Here is a 17,774-nt window from a genome sequence, read left to right as displayed (position 1 = left end):
AGCCTGTTTCCAGTGAGGTGGCCGACGGATCAAAGGGGGCACATTATGCCGCCGATTCCTTCGCTGTGCGCTTCTTAAGCGGACATGAGCTGTGTTAGGAGTCAGCTGCCTACCAGGCCGTGGTGCTGAATAATACAATCAACCCTTCCTGGTCTATCGCCCTAAGGCTACAGCGCTGGAGCTGTCAGATCCTCGGCCGAAACAACGGCCACTCAATCAAGAGACCCTCTGCCGACATTAGCTCACGGTGTCCTGTTTACAATTTGGAGCCTGTTTGCATTTAAGGCTGTTTGACACTGCTCTCGTCTGAAGTGTCTCACGGTGACTGAGGAGACGTGCGTTCGGATTCTCAAATAACAAACCGCCAATGGAGGACACTGTTTGTAGTTACAAGGTACAAGGTTGATGATATCAAGTTTGGACACGGGAAGGCTTTTGAAAACCCTGGTTTCACGTGAACACTGTAACACGTACTGTATGTGTATGTATGTGTGTCTAACACTATAAAAATGTGTACTTTGAATCAGTGGGCTGTCACACTTAAGGAGGACAAGTAACTACAGCCAGTACAGTGCAGCACAGCCAGAACTGCAGCCAGTTCAACAACTGGCAAACAAGTGGAGTGTGGGTGTAGCTCGCTTGGGCAGATAGCTAGGAAACTGTGGCTGCTCCAACCTGTCACTCAGAGTAGCCACATCGTAAATGATGCCAGGCAAAAAACATTTTATTTGGGCATTTTGTTCATATCTATGACAGAAGTTTGTTGATCTTATTTCTCCTGCTGTTTCTCTCTCCTCTGTTTCTACCTTCTCTGTCCCTCCATACGAGCTGGGTTCTGCTCAAGGTTTCCTGTTAAAAGGGAGTTTTTCTTTGCCACTGTCGCCTTCAGGCTCGCTCAGGAGGTTTCAGGCCGGTTCTTGTAAATCTTCTTGAGACAATCTGTATTGCTGCTGATGCTATATAAATAAAATCGAACTGCATAATTGAATATTAACTCGGGGGCCTATGAAGATTGAGTCGCTTTTTGAGCCAGTTTCAAGAGACAATTAGAGGGACTGCGATTTTCTGCACTTTCACACTGGCTGCCTTTTTTAGCCGCATGGGTTGCTGCTCGGTTTTAACAAGGCTTATAATGCCGTGTGTCATGGCCTGCATGTCAGTCAAGTTGTGCAGGAGTGATTCTGCCCCCTTGTGGTCAAAGATCGATGCGTGCAGCTTTAAGTTCAGCACGGCTTCTGATCCACATAATCGCAAATCAATGCAAAAACCTCATTAAAGCGATGTTGCAGCGTTATAAAGCACCAGAGTCGCCTATCGAATGCCAAGTGAGAATTGATATTAATTTACATTTCACATATATTAACTCTAACAAGGACCCTCTGAAGACAAAAAAATGTGCTCTGTCTTTTTCTTTGCCTCGTTCACGCAAACACATCATGTACACGGACATCTCTTGCTGATTCTACACAGAGCAACCCAGTTCTTAATGCAGCCCTGCTCACTACAACAGACGCAGCCGTGCATGAAACATCCGAGAGGAGAGTCGCTGAATACCAGTCGGGGAGCAAACCTCTTAAAATATCTCCTGTCTGCATGATTCCAGGTGCTCGAAAATGCAATGAGAATAGATACTGCACCAGTTAATTATTCCAGGAAATTAATCTGAACAACACCAAACTGCTCCGCCTCCACTTCGTGCACCAATGAGAACGCGTCGGGAAATGTTGCCGCACGCGCAAAAAGATCAGAAGAAAGACAGAAACACTTGAAAGAAACGGGCGCCTGAGAGAAACCAGTGAACCGGTGTCCAGAGGTCTAAGAGGAACACCGCCTCTCTCCTCTGACATCCCATCTGTCGTCTGAAGCCAAACGTTTTTTTTGTTTTTTTTTATTCCAGCTCTGGTACAAAGTACATTGAACGATCCTGTAAGAAGCCATTAAGGCCCTCATCAGCCTAATTAGCCACCCGTAAGTGGCTGTTGGCCACATATAGGACACTTGTCATATGTCTTATTCATATATAATCGCTCCAACGAGACTGCAGTTTCCCTCATTTTAACATCATTAGGCGTGATTTATCTCAGTCCGAGAGTAAAGTGAAACTTCCATCCTTTCATTTATGCCATTTTAATGATTAATTAGCATTTGTGATAGAAGTGCTGGGTCATAATGAAGAGACGTAGCCGTGTACCTATCAACTTTATACGACCCGGCATTTATATCCCATTGGACTCATCTTAACAGGGACTGAGTGTTGCTGCACCTCTTGTCATCGTCTTCCAAAGGAGACTGATGAGAGGTTTAATTAAGACAAGTGCATTTGAAAACACTGATCCATCACTCGGATGGAGAGAGGGATAGGACGCCGGGTGCCACAGTGTCTCTCCTCCTGGACTGTAGTACTCTTTGCAGAAACAGAAAACAGAAACAGTGAGGGATCTGAGGAGAGATACTGGAGAAGAGAGAGATGCAGGATGAATAGAGATGGGTTTCCAGCGTTTATTCACACCGAATAAATACCAGCCCGTGTTTAATTTGTAATATTTTTTTGTTTTTTTTTATTCCAGAAACGTACAAATAGACATTAATCCCTCAGGAAAACAGTCCTTCTGCAAAATGCAACCTCTGTGTTTGGCAGCAGCCCTGCTTCTACATGATGTGGATGGTGGTCACTGCAGATCGGAGGCTGTGATTTTACACTGTGGAGGGAATCAAAGGGCTTTTAAAGATGGGATTAAGCATATTTCTGAGGCATTTCTTTGCAAACAAAAAAAAAAAGAAAAGAAAAGAAAAGAAAAAAAGAACAGCATGAAACATCTCTGGGCCAAAAACTCCCATATGAGCTGGTTCAGGTTCAAAAAGGATTGTATAACACTGCCCCCTTGTGATCACTGTTTGATATCAGTGCTGGCCAGAAAAATTGGAATTTTTAATGCTGGCCAAGCCAAACAAAATGCTGGGAAGCCTTGAAAACAAAGCAGGAAAAAGATAAGCTTCAGAGGTTCTGGTTTAACTAATGAGCTCATCACACTATCCTAGCATTAGATGCATTAGATCATGTGATTTGTTCAAAGAGGAAGCAAACTTGGAAGTATGATAAGCTATAGCTGTGCATAAAAGAGGAGACCCTCAAACTCTTGATGTGAAAACAGCTAATGAGGTCCAAGAAGAGAATCAGAATTTGAGCATTAGCATAAATATTTGATGACCCTGAGCCGTCACCTCACAGGAGGGAGGAAGCATTTCTTTTTAAAACTGATGAACGTCTTTTAAAACTCACAGGCTGTAATGGCTGCTTTCATTCTTGTGGTTAATAGTTTCCATAACCTGAATATTGAAATCCATTATTTCGGTTCAGTCCGCTCACACGGGGGTCAGGCCTTACAGGGAGAGAGAAACATCTAAACCAACACTTGAGGGCGCGGCGGACGATGACGAGGCGGCGCTCGCTCCTCTGCGCAAACGTGTGCGCGTCTGTGTGTACTTTCACCCGTGTGTTGTTTGCGCCAGTGTCGTGATGGATCGTACTTTCAAACCAACTAATGAAACAGCCTGAATTGAATATAGCTCAAGCTCACGCGTTTAACTCGAGCAATGGCAAATAAATAAAGGGAGATCGGCTACACATTAGAAACAGACTCACAAAAATCAATTCCTATTTGAAGAAGTGACAGTTCAATTTGCCTAATTGGTCAAGGTGTGAAATAACTGTTGTTGCACCAGATGCAAGAACAAATCGAGTTCGGAGCATATTTGATCTTGATGTTAGCACAGCAAGTCTTTGTTAGCAGAAGACACGTTCTATCTTTCTTTTCTCTTAGAGCTAATTTACTAACGTCTAATTTATCATGGCATATGCTTGAAGACAATTACATTACACGTTCACTGATATAATCTCTTCCCAGTGGCTGCTCAGAAGAAGCGCTGAACCGTAACGAGTATTTAGAGCTCAGAGCCAGATGGCGAGGTCTGCTCCAGTATTTCATTTCCTCCGTCTCAGAAAATGATTCCCTCACAGTTCGTCTGCCTGCCTGGTTGTATGTCTGTTTTCGAGACCGAGCTCGTGGGCGCACAGGCCGACGCTCTTGAGGAGACGGGAGAAGGGCGTAACCAGAGCCACTGGGCGATTCGGTTGACAATGCTGAGCTTAGGAGAAAGTCAAGCTGCATCTAATGGGATGGGGCTGGAGCAGGAAGCGGGGATTTGGATCAGTGCTCTGAGGGGGGCTCACATTCTGCCCTGGGTCAGGAACGCTGCAACCTGAACCGTCAATCTGCAGGACACTGGCCAAGCATCACTATTGACCAAGCCCCTTAGCTGGAGCTCGCCGCAGCACACACACATGCATTCACATGAGAGATAGAGAGAGAGATGGTGGACGGAAAGAGAGAAGGAATAGACAGAAAGCCCTAGAGACTGACAGAGACAGAAAGCAATCAATCATTTCACCTCCCATCCTCTATACACCAGCTATGGAGTCAGCGGGGCCATTAGTGGCTCTTTAGGAGACATAATAAACAGGCAGTAGCAGGGGTTCAGGGAATACTGGTGCTGGCAACTGCCACATTACACAAAATAAATACACTCTATTGATTAGCTGTTCAAGCAGAAGAGGAAAACAGAAATTTATTAATACGTGTTGTTAAGTGGGTTAGCCTGTTCAAAGGGTACAAGCAAGCTACGCACACATACCACTTTCTGGTCATCTTGCAAATGAGTTTGCTTTGGAAAAGCATTTGGCAATTCCATCTGAGAGGTTTACTCCTATTCCTGGCTTCCCTCTTCATTTCAATCTGCCCCCTTGTGGTCAAAGATCGATCTACGCAGCTTTAAGTTGGATTCTGAACCGAGTAATTACAAATCAGTGCAAAACTCTCATTAAGGGCATTTTGTGGTTTTGTAGAGCACCAGATTTGACCACAGAAAGCCAAGTCGGAATTAACATTCAATAACATTTCACATATATTAACTCTAACAAGTACCCTCTAAAGACAAAAAAAAAAAAAAAGATCCTCAGTCTTTGTCTTGTTCACACAAACACATCTTGTACATGGACATCTCTTGCTGATTCTACACTCACTGCAGCACAGAGCGAACAGTCTACAGCGCTGCCTGTTAATGTGAGCTGCCTTGTTGGTTCATCCCAGTGGAAAACTTGCTAAAACATCATCTACTGTATAGGCCCTTCACTCACAATATAAACTGTGCATAGGTTTAATGAATAGGAAAAAATGCTTGATCAGATTTATCAAACATTCAAAACACGCTTCATCTTTGATTCTGAAATGTACACTCAAGATGATGCACCACGCCAGCTTCACTTAAAATACCTCGGCATGCTGTTATATCATCAGCGTTACGTCTGCACACATACACCACCGTGTTCCTATTTGCACGGGGACACTCCATTGACATAGAGGCTTCCCTAGGGCCCAGCCTAACCGTAAGCAGATTTCCTAGACCCTGAAATCAGGCCTTTACTCTAATTTAGAGGATTACGTTTGCGGGGTCACCACAAAATAGTTGGATACCATGAACAGAAAAAAAACAGGAGCACACGACAGCACCCAGTTTCTGTCCTCCTATAGGGGCCGTTTCTAAGCGGTTAAGTGTACTGGGGATGTTCTCTCTAAATAGCTGGTTATAAAACCTGTACTTGAACACTGTCAAGGCAACATGGGACACATTCAAGGCATCTCCTATGGAAACAAAAGTGTCAAAACAACGAGAGAAAGCGCTGGTTCATAGCTGCTGCACGGAGGCGCATGAGCTGGAGAAGCAATCAATGATTATATTAGTGGGAATCTGTAAGGCAGAAAGCTTCGCAATGAACTGACAACGACTGTAATTATTCCTATTAGACCTGACAGAGAAATGATTACTTGTCACTTGTGTGAGGCAGGTCTTTAGCGTTACTGCGGCAACAACAGCTACACCTGAAACCTTCGGGCGTGTACACGCCACTTCCCTCAGAAACAACACCGACGCACACACACAGCTTAAAACAACTCGCATCCCTCACAGTCAACCGCAGAGCTCTCTGTGAATCAATCATGTGTCGTTAAGTGCTTTTATGCAGACACGTTATTAGCGCGGGAGAACGGTGCGGGTTATGTGTGCTTTGCATTCATATGAGGTATTGCAGATGCCATCCACGTCATTGTATATCCATAAAAAACAAACAAAGGAGAAAAAAAAGCAGAAACAAGGGCGACTGAACTTGTCGGGTTTCTTGAAGAGGTTTTGCTAATCATGCAGGTTAGGTGATTAGGCTCTGTTCTAAGTGACTGGTGGAAAGTTTACAAGGAGCATCTATGTGGGTGGTGGAACAGGATCAAAACAAATTAATCCAATTACAGGTGAGCAGCTAGTTGTTACACATCCTATTCCGTGTGTGTTGCCGTTTAAGCCGTTTAAGGTGGGCACCGCACACGCACATGTCTAATAAGATCCCACTTTAAGCTTTTTTTTTTTTTTTTGGACATGAAGAATTATAAAAGCCTACAAACAGTTTCTGTTTTTCTGGTTTAAAAACGCTGTCCCGAGCACAACTAAGGCAGTGTTTACTAAAGAAACAGCGTGGGAAGGTTTACAGTTTTACAACATAGTCAAGCTTTTTTCTAATTATTTATGGATGGTTTGAAATAATGAGGTTAAGATAACTGAGGAGTAGGACGTTGTACAGGCAGGAATAAAACTACACAAATTAAACTACACTCCGAGAGTAAAACGTGTCATTGGATAAAACTTGCCTCCCTCTCATGCTAATAAAATGGCAGACTGTACTGCAGTCACATACAAACCGATGAAAGAATGACATCTGGTCCTACTTCACAACAAGGACAGTGGGCATATCGGCCAGATTTTACCATTTGCAGGACCGACTGCCTAACCTGGGAGTTTCATGCTGGGTAAGACACAGGATCCTGAATAAAAATATGCAGAGGAAGATCTGAGTCCGCTGTCGAACCAATACTTTGCTCCTCTCTTTGCTAATATTACGTTACGCTTCCTGTTTTTGTCGACACCAGGGTCAACGGCCTTGCAGTAAATGTGCATTTGTGAACTTGAAATTCCCTTAGTCTGCAAAAGAGTTCCTTCAAAGCAAAACCAGCTCGGTACGAAGGAGATGTTATTTCCAGTCTCCAAAAACTGTGATTCTGTTTCGCTGCGGGATCACTCGTTTCATCTTGACTGATTCCTCACACTGTAATAAAAAGAGCTTTGACTTTAATTGTTTGCACCAGCGCAATAAAACACTTTGACAGCTCCTCCTTTATATTTGTCTGTTTTCACTTCCACATCTCCACCATCTGAGACCCTCATTTTCACATGGCAGTGAGAGTTCTGGTTGACAGCCCTGTGCGGCTCTCCGCTCTCAAACGCCATAATGTCAGAGCTGCTTCCCGTGTTGATGATGTGAAACCATTAATGAAAAATCATTAAGACAGGCCATTAATTCCCAAAGTCAAGTCATTCCACTTCGCTCTTGCTTTTAATCTTCTCTGTGACGTGTAAATAAATTAGTCTGACATTTTATTTAAATACAATCCCGTATCAGGCTTGTGATTTTATTGCATCTCAATGCATATTTTCAATACTAATCAGTCTGCAGATCATCTTCCTCTGTTAACTACTAAGAAATACTAAAAGCTGAATAGGTTAATTTTACTTATGCTAATATTTCTGTCTTTAAATAAACAAACATTAACAAAATGATTACAGTGTTAGCGAGTTACTTATGAGAATAGTTTGTCATGTACATGCATTAAGGCATGGATGTAATTGCGTCTCGAGTAACTCTAGTACATCCATTAGCAGTCCAAACACACACCTATCCATAACTGTGCAAAGGTCATACAAATCAATAGGCCGATTTCACTAGACACCGTCAACACATCTTGGCAATCCGGTATTCGACTTGCGTGCCACTTGATGTGCACGCTCAGGGGAACAAAAAGGGCAGCAGCCACACAGGCAAACCTAAATATAACCCCGAAAAACAACAACAGCCCAAAAAGTCGGCGTCTGGCAGGATTCAGTCTAGACGGTTTCCAATTGAAAGACTGCCTCAGTGCCTGTTTAATTCAGTAACAACAGCTGTATGCCAAGTATGCCACTTTAACTAATCGGACCTGCTTGTGTCGGCTCTTTTTTTTATTTACAATGTTTCATTAAGGCAGACAGGCTGACTCGGAAAAGCATTTTTATTTACAGCAGTGGCTCGGGATTGTAAGTAACCGAATTACATCACACAGCAATAAATAAACACTTTCTCCTGTATTAGTAATTCTCTGCAACACCCGACTCGGTGAGAGCTAATATCCTGGTATTAAAGTTCAGTTCTTCAAAGCAGGTCTTACTGGATTATTTGATCACAGCGCAGGCTAATACAAGTCCCCGAGGAGAGCCAGCTGCTTTCCGTACTCCAATTTAAGATCCCCATGTTGTACTATATAACCAATCAAAACTACCAGGTCTGCATTGAACACCTCTTGAATTTTCCCATATATATATCAAGAGCAAACTTGTACTGATGGTTTCCAATTTAAAGATTGCCGGCTCCCAAAAAAGATCAAACATTTGAAACTATTAATAAAAAAACTGATTTCTCACCGTGGGGTCTTGGTGCATCTTACCTCTGTGAAGTTCTCAGGACCGCAATCTATACCTCTGAAGTTACAGTCCAGCAGCATGTCCTCCATGGTGTGTTTAGTGCGGGTGTAGAACTCATCCATCCTGAAGCGAGAGCCCGGCAGGCGATCCGGCTCCGGAGCTAAGGGAAACCCCGGCGCCATGCCGTCTTCAAAGCCCAGTAGAGGGCCCATGAAAATCAGGTCGCTGTAGCTCATCTGGGACTTTCGTACGAAGTTAAAGTTGCACATGGTGATAGCTGGAAAGGTCATATTGTTGGCTACTTTCTCATCCAGCATGGTGATGTGGTCGTACTGGTAAAAGTATATCACCCTGTCGACCACCTGGTTCAAGAAAGCGGCCAGGGCCAGAGTGAAGACCACAGCCCACAGACCTTGGCGAATACCGAACTTCTTGTTCTCCACGAATATATGGTTGGCTCCATGGAGCGAGCAACCGCCGAAGAAAGCTGCCAGGTCGTCCACCTCATCGACAGTGTCCTCCTCTTCGGTGTAATCGTCCACCTGGCTGCACCCATCCAGGTATTCCTGCGAGTCACCGTAACTCTTCTTCACGCGCTTGTAGTGGTCATCAAATCCGTCTTGACCATATCCTCTGCCCGGCTCGTCGTCGGCAGAGAAGGAGATCGTGCACATGATCCGGACAGGCATGGTTGCGGAAATTAATTACTCTCATCAACAAGATAGCAATCTGAAGCCTGAGGTCCAAAATCCTTAAGTGCTCAACAAGAGAGAAGTGTCCAGATCCAGCTGCTTGTAGTCAACCAGCAAACAGAAACCTGGAGTTAAGTCTGGTCTTCAGCCACAAACTCGGCCGGAACTTGACATAATGTCCCAAACGAAGTCAAAACATCATCTGAAGCAAAGAGCGCAGGCTGGAAATCAAACCACGCACACACACACTGCTGTCGTCACTCACATCCACTCTGAGTTGAACCGAGATACGCCTCGCCTGGGTTTGTCCTTGCGTCTTGGGGGCAGATCCATCCCTTCCAATTTCCAAAGACAGGCGAAGAAGAAGAAGAAGATAAAAAGGGGTGGGAGGAGGGGAAAGGAGGTGAGGCCATGAGGAGGATAGGACACAGAATACTCCCGCAGGGCCCAGCTACAGGTCACCGTGCCGGGGCAGAGTTTCACCATTTACAGGAAGAAAAAAACCCAGAGGCTTTGACGCAGTGGGAGAGAGAAAATGTAAGAGCCGGTGTACAGTAGGAAAACGCACTAAACAGGCTGGTATATTTCTGCTGATTTCACCGTTCGGATTGACCTTACTCCTCCCCTCCCTCCTAAAAATAAAGTGATCTCAGCACAGTTGTGTAATCGAATGCAAACAATGCTTGTGCGTTGTTGAAATGACTACAGCCGAACAAAGATTCCCACACCGGAATAGGAAACGCAGAGTCGTATGCAGACATTTCGCTGTGAGGTCTGCGCTAGCGATGGGTTTTAAACCAAAGAGAGATGGCAAATAAGATCCTTGAAGTAGACTCAGAAGGAGGAAGTAGTAAGTTCATGTCTGAGGCCGAAATTAGAAGAACAACAAAGCAAAGATCACCAAAGAGACGAGTCAATGAATTTAATCAAGACTTCCATTTTCCAATTGTTATTTCAATCTAAAGGCTCATTTCACCAACACATCTTCCTCAAATTACAAACCTCCTCATAGCTGCGAGCACTTCTGCGGAAATGGGAATTACTGAAAGCAAATATATATATATAAAAAAAACAACATGTTAAACAGATCCTCACATTACTAAATGTGGAGATAAATGCAAATTCCCAGAGGTGGTGGTGTTGGTTGGTGGTATGAAAAGGAAATGTATGAGACAGATCTCTCCGTATCGATCCACCTCCATTAGACAGCTCGGATTATTTTCAGAAACACGATGGTGCCAGAAAATGAAACGTTATACGCGTTTAGGGGCGCGACGGCGCTCTTACAATAAAACCCGGGAGCTAATGATACCACAGGATACCTCGAAGGATCAGCCACATTAAACCCTCAAAAACCAATGGAAAACACATTACACGAGCCAATCCATTGCGTTGAGCCTTTAGAATGTAATGACCCGCCTGTGTGTTATTAACAAGGGGGGGAACATTAATATCAAGTGAGAGGGCGAGAAAGGCGGCAGAGTTGGTCAATATGTGCTTAGATACAGCTGCGAAGATGTTCCATCACAGAAAAAGAAAACACTGACGCTCGGCCTTAATCATGCTCTATCGTGAAGCTTGTTTAAAGGAGCAGCCTGATGGCCTGTGGATGTTGAATATGTATAAGCGATCACTAGATAGCCTCCGGCATCCAGTCTGACCTTACAAGAAGGTCACAGAGCTCCCTCAGCTGCAGTCTTTAGGTCTTCAGAGAGGTGCCGCTGCATGAATATTCACACGCACTTAACATCTTGGATTTGGCACAAGATGGTAAATTGCAAAACCGCTGTGGAGAAAATTAAAACGGAGCCTCTGAATAAAATGTTCTCATTAGGTCTGTGTCCTTTGTGTTGAATTATCTTAATTACAATGTCAGTGTAGATGTATTGACGCACACGGGGTTGCTTGTTTTGGCACCTATGTTCTTTTTCAAAATCCAAACATGTTATCTTGCTTCGGCCTTCCTCATTTGTCTCTTGCCTCGTCCTGTTATTCTTTGCCTGTTCCGTCTTCTCCATCATGCGTGTCGACGTCCACTAGGGGGCAACAGCAGCACATCTAATCCTGAAGCATTTGCTCAGGGCTCAAACTGCCATGACAAAGCATCAAAGCATCGATAGGAACAGTTTGACGAAAGAGAAGACGCAAACTGGGAGGAAGTAGTTTCTATTTTTTCGTATTACATATCAGCTGTTTTATATAAATATTACCCTGTAGGCTGAGGGCAACCACAACACCAAAATGAAACTGATGAACTGAAGATTAAAGTGTGAAAAAGCCTATAAATTACAACAAAAGCAGCTATTGATCCTTTGGACTCGTAAAAGACAGCTGTGGGACTTTAAATCAATGGCAAATTTTCCACACCTTCTGAACCAAAAATGTGAAGTCACTCCCATGAAATCACCTTGAGTGAATCAAGAAGCTAAAGCACAAATGATAAAATGGGTAAAAAAAATAAAAATAAAAATCACTTGAAGCTGAGGGATCAATCCAATGAGGATTCCCCCATTCATCTGTGACAGGGGCCCCTTGTTGCATGTTGCCAGGTCGACCACCTCATCACTTCCTGTCATCTTAATGTTTACTTTCCTAGAAAAATACCCAGAAAGAGCGAACATCGCGCTGGAATACTGCATTTTTTATTTGTTTGTTTCCACGGATGAACCCTGAACTCACCCAGAAGTAAAAGAAATAAATACACATTTTAAATTTTTTTTTTTGGCATCGGGTCAAAAGGTGGCAGTGTTGTGATGTGACTGTCCCGGTCACAGCTACAGTACATAACCCGCGGGTCGGGATTTCAACAAGGCCACGCGCTTCGCCACGGTCGGAGTGAGGAGAGTGCAGGGCAGATGAGAGGAGAGGTTTAACGCTCCCTTTCAAGTCCCTCTCACCAGCTCCGCTTACAGCAAGGATCAACCTGGAGTTGCCATGGATACATCCTGGCCGTCAGCAAGAGAGGATGCACAAAGCCCATTACTCCAAACATGCATACAGTCACACACGCACGCACAAACACACACACACACACGGACGCATAAACACAACCTCAGAAACAGAAAAGAAACACGGGCACCTGAAAGTTTTTTTTTTTTTTTTTTTCATTTAAAGACACAAACGCAGATTGAATGGATGCCTGATGACGTTCAGATAATTTATGCATTCTCCATGAATCTGACTTGTTGAGTCAGGATCTGACGCGAGGAGGAAAAATGACAAAATAAAGATATCAAAAAAAAAAAAAAAAAAGAGCTGACACCAAGCCAATGATATTACTTGCTCAGAGCCAGTGTTCAATCAATAGCCTAGCATTCATATTCTGAGCTTATTGTGGAATTCAAAGGATTCGGCCTGCACAGGGAAGACAAAGTGCAAGTAAACAAGATGCGAGCGGGTCCATTCCCAGAAGATGCTGTGCCAGAATGAGACAGAGGCCAAAGGCAATGGCACTGTTCTCCCAAACACAATATTCAGTCTTCATTTTTCAATGTGGGCCTTCGCTATCAGAGTGTTGTACACAGAAGCTCCCCTGCTGGGAAGAAACAATGCAGGGAGAACAATGACCTATTTTTTTATTTTTTTTTTTAAATGAGTTTGTGAGTCCAAACAACACATTTCTCATTTGAAGAAGTGCGGAGGTGACACGGAACCCGCCGTGAGATCTGGTTGAAAATCAGAAAATCAGTTCTGTGATTACTACACACAGTTTAACTCGTGATGACAGACAATAACGTCGAGTCATGCTTTTGGGAATACAAGGTTTCCGCTAATCTCAGGGGGCCTGTTCTGCGCTTCTGAGTTTGGAAAGAGTGAAAAGTTCACGCGTCGATTCTTACACATTCTTTCCTTCCACTTACATCAAATGAATGATTAATTCACTGAGGCCTTAAAAAACACAGCACAGATGTTCTACACTGGCTTGTGTCGGCTCTGCCTCGTGTACCTTACATGAACGTTTATTGTCACAAAGTCTCTTGAAGCTTCTTTTCCGACATTAGAACGGCGCTGGTACGGAAGAACTCGCCCAGACGCTTATCTACCAACGTACTCAGAAGACTAGTGAGAAAAAAAACGGAGCCACGTATTTCCCGATCGAGAAGATAAGCGCTGAAGCTGAACTTGCCCGTTTCTTTTCCAATTTCACCTTGTTTGCTTCTGCTTGCTTTCCCCTTCTTCTACTTAACCGGCGGTTCGGGCGCTACGACGTGCAGAGAGCTGCTGCTGCTGCTGCACTGAACTCCAAGCTACGACGCGGATCGAGGTCCTCATAACAGAACGTGACAACATTTTGGGCCGGTGCGAGTTCACCGACAGCCTCGCTTTCATGTGTTGGCTTATATCAGAGAAACCGTGGGGATCCGCTGCCTTTCTGTCTGCGGTGTGATCTGGTTCTAAATTCAGCTTCTGCGTCTGAAGATCAATCTCACCATCGCAACGATATTAGTATTTGGAACAAGCAACCGAGGCCTGGCCGACTGAAACAGCACATCTCCGACTTCTCTCTCATTTTCTTTTGTCACTCAAAAAAGAATGAAAATTAAGTGGCCCACAGGGCCCGTTCCCTACATTTGTGCAGCTACATGAGTATAATCTAACTTAGGTACAACACAATAGAAGCAATTAGTACCAAGTGATTTGCTTTTTTCCAGTATTAAGTCGTTTTTTTATTACCTTCTTAAGTGCACATGTGCACGTGTATTTCACACTACAATCATTTACAGTTTGTCAAAATGGTGCATGATAGTGAAATGAGAAAAGGAGCTATGTGTGACTATCTGTTCTATGGCGGCTTGATACTTTCTCCTCGTTGGCCCGGACGCCGACGGGGAAGAAACGCGGTCAACAGCAGGCAACAGGGGGGGGGGGAGAAAGGGCTGCTGCTCAGTGGACTGTGGGCAATCTTAGGAATGGATTTCATTGTGATGCAGATTGAAGTCAAACGCTCGGCAAATATTTGTCAGTACGAGGCTGAGCGTCAGGATGGGACGAGTCCGCCGCATCTCAAGTGCTGTTGATATTTACGACGTGATTGAAATTCACACTATGTAGCGGTGGCTATGTAGTAATGACGAGCAGATGGGAGCTGTCGCCGCAATCCTTTCAGCATTAAAAAAAAACAACAAAAAAAAAAACAACTAACCACAAAAAACAGGACTGAAGTGAAACAAACGTAGAAACAGAGCGATGTTGTTGAGGTCAGCACAATTAGCCCTGCGATGAAGTTGGAGATGGATGGCAGATGGGATTTTAACAGAAGCGGACAGTCGGAATCGATGGAGGCATCAAACGTCTGTTTTCGAAATCAACGGACTCCATGGAAACACCAGCCCGTTCAGATCACAGCTCCGACTGACACGTCAAACGTGAACAGAGCAAAGGGCAGAGGGCAATAATTGCCGCTCTCTGATTGGCTCTCAGTCCTGCCGCATTACGCCGCGCCACCGGCTCCCCTCTGAATGCGATTATCACTTAGACCGACCCATTATCTCCACGGAGAGGTCCCCTCCTTCTCCTGTCGTTCCTTTTCCACCTATTCAGAGTCAGCCTGTACTCGCTCTATCTCTGTTTGATTCACTCTGACTTTATCTCTCGCCGTTTTTTCTCTCCCTGCCTCTCCCTCTCGGTGTCCCTGCCTCACTACGACGAGCATGAGAGGAGCAGCAGGCAGCCTTTTAACACGAGAGCCGATAGGGACGCAGTTATCAAGCAGAATGGTTTAAACGTGTCACTCGGTGGCATTTTCATCAGGGCTGGCCCAGAGTCACGCAGCTCGGGGATCTCAACACTAATATCAGTGATTAGTGAGTCCGCTCTCAGGACCTCCATCTGCATCATTTCATACATATAATACGAATGCTCAGCACAGTCCCTTGATGCGCACGCATTCATCCCGTCTACTCCGAACAGACAATAGCGTTTATTTAGGTTGCAGATTTTCACAGTCGGCCTGCGTCTCTATTGTAACACATGAACGTGCCATGTTTAGAAAGTCCAGGGTCTTTTCTCTCTGTTTGCCCGTCATTATTTTTGTCTGACAGCATTGCAAACAACACGAAGGAATTACGTGACTATCATGACATTTGCTGTATTGCTCCATTTGCCGGATATGCTGCTTTACCGTTTTTTTTTTTTTTCGAAGTCTGTCAACATGATGTTATATATTCTGCTAGAAAGTCTGGTGTCAGTGAATCATTTCCATTATGGCTGCTCAACAAATGTCATTAATTTTGCACTGCTCTAAAATAAGAATTGAGTTGCGGCAAACTCAGCATGGATTTGTGACTCCACTTTCCTTGGAGACGCAGCGTGAGCACCATCGGTCTCGCCTTCGCACCGAAAGGGAGTGCAGATCTTAAAATACAGCGTCGGATTAGCAGGCTCCGCGTGGTTTCCTTTAAAATTTTAATTATGTGAATTTATAGTTGAGACCCACGTGGTTACACGCGGATTTATAGTTTCACATCATGGTGTCTGCATCCGAACGAAATCCGCCGTAAGCGTTGTGTGGTGGGAATCATCACAGCTGCGGAAGGACTCCAAAACATCCAGCTGACTCATCCTGGAAACGAAATGAATTTCTGCGCATCGTCATCGTGACACTTTGCAGTTTACGTGACTGTCATGACTGCAGGTGTCCTGGACGTCAGGTGACGAGCTTATCGAAGTCATCTCACAGTGAAATCACAGTCCCATCTGCAACAGGACAAACTGAAGAATGACTATTGTGTTAGTTGATGGCTCGTCATCTTAGATTGTGAGAAGGGAAGTCATGAAAGGCTTTCTACTTTTGTCAGTCTGTTGCTAACAAACCAAATGATAATGTTACACTTTGTGTTTCGATTATTAAAATGTCTGCCTATGGCAACTTCATACCAGCTAAACCAAGGGAGTTTTTTTCCTAAGGGAGCTTTTCATTGCCAGTCGCCTTCATGATTGCTCTGGGAATTTCAGACCGGATTTTGTAAAGCGACATTTTGTACCTTTACAGACGTTACATAAACCCATCGTGGCGTAATACAATGGATTGTAAACCTCGAAAATGAAGCCCGGAGTGGGCGCAGCACGCGGCCGCCATGTTGGATGAGCTTTACTCCACCCACACTCAGATACTCCAAATATGGACATGGGGGTACATGTTACGCTACCTGTTAGCTCAGGCTACCATCTGTCACTCAAAGTGGGAACAACCTTAATTATACAGAAATCTTAATAAAAAACAAACAAATGAGTTACAAACAAATTCTCCCCCTGTACAGTTGACATGAAAAGTGAAATAAACTACTGAGACCAGAATAGTTTTTTGTACCAGGCTGTAAACATGTTAATGCTGTAAATTTGGGCTTTTTAACATGGGGATCTATGAGGATTGGCCCCCTTTTGGAGTCAGCCTTAAACAGCCACTCGATGACCTGCAGCTTTTTCCACTCCTGCATGGCCTTCAACGCTCAGACCCAGAGGCTGACGTCTGGTGTATACGGAGGACTGAAAACTTATGAGGAACTGTAGAAATAATCCACACACCTGCAGAAGCTCCCACTTAAACTTTTATTGTCATATATGGTCATGTATGTATTATTAAATGGGAGCTTCTGCAGGTGCGTGGGCCTTCGATGATCCAGCAACATGACCCTAACTATTTTTGGATGTATGTGTCTTTCCAAACTTTTTTTGGGCTGAAAACTCACAAACAACATAAAAGTGCCAACAACTGCAGTTCCTCAACTGTCCACTTGAGGCTGGCTAGAAAAGTGAGTCAATCCCCATAGACCTCCATGATAAAACTACTTTTGGGGCTTTGCTTAAACCACTGGATTAAATTGTGCCAAGGCTTAAAGGTAGGTATAATTTAAGTTGTGGATGTTAGCTGTGCCACCCGACAGCTCCACTCCACTTTTAAATATGCAGTCAGCAGCCACTGCACAGTCACCAGAACTCAGCTAAATGAAACAACTACTGTCATGTAAGGCTGTTGCCTGCACATCACTTTTAAAATGAGTCAGTATATTTTGGGCAGGAAGTATTATGCAGACTTTATACCAGCTGAACCAAATTAACCAAATGTGTTATTTTTGAGAATAGCTTTATTACTATTTTTTAATTGTTATGCAAATTTATACCTAAAACAAACAGACATTTGGACATTACAGATAGATGCCAAACTCCATGGAATCAGCTGTTAAGATGATAAAGCCACGACTCAGTCACTGGAAAAACACAGAGGGCAAACTAGACGGAAGAATTACGATGCAGGCACGTCGGGTTTGTGTACCATCACCTGAACGCACCGCTGGGACTGAGCACATGCATGTTGCAAAAGCAGTCAGTGCAAATCCATTTCCTTCCCCATCTCCTCCGTCCTTCAGTCACTCATACAGAACCACACACTCGCACAGGTGACAGATAGTCCATCACTGCCACGGGAAATTCGGGAAGGCGAGCAAACATTTTGTTCCACCGCCTTTT

The 17,774-nt window shown here is 44.2% G+C and overlaps 1 protein-coding gene across 2 annotated transcripts in view; it reads right to left on the bottom strand.

The window, feature by feature from the left end:
* The window catches only part of asic1b (acid-sensing (proton-gated) ion channel 1b), a 152,789-nt gene that overhangs the window by 33,923 nt on the left and 101,092 nt on the right, over positions 1-17,774 (bottom strand). The window contains exon 1 of one of the 2 annotated variants that reach the window (XM_047582714.1): positions 8,640-9,616. The exons of the other annotated variant lie outside the window; for it this stretch is intronic. Within the exon in view, the coding sequence (XP_047438670.1) occupies positions 8,640-9,305 (666 nt within the window). The 5' untranslated portion in view covers positions 9,306-9,616. Of the gene's footprint in view, positions 1-8,639; positions 9,617-17,774 lie in introns of those variants that run through there. 2 annotated transcript variants of the gene reach the window in all.

This window comes from Mugil cephalus, chromosome 4 (assembly GCF_022458985.1).
Source record: "Mugil cephalus isolate CIBA_MC_2020 chromosome 4, CIBA_Mcephalus_1.1, whole genome shotgun sequence".
NCBI classification, from domain to species: domain Eukaryota; kingdom Metazoa; phylum Chordata; class Actinopteri; order Mugiliformes; family Mugilidae; genus Mugil; species Mugil cephalus.
The sequence above is the reverse complement of the archived record's forward strand: the minus strand, read 5'-3'. Positions and strand labels throughout refer to the sequence as shown.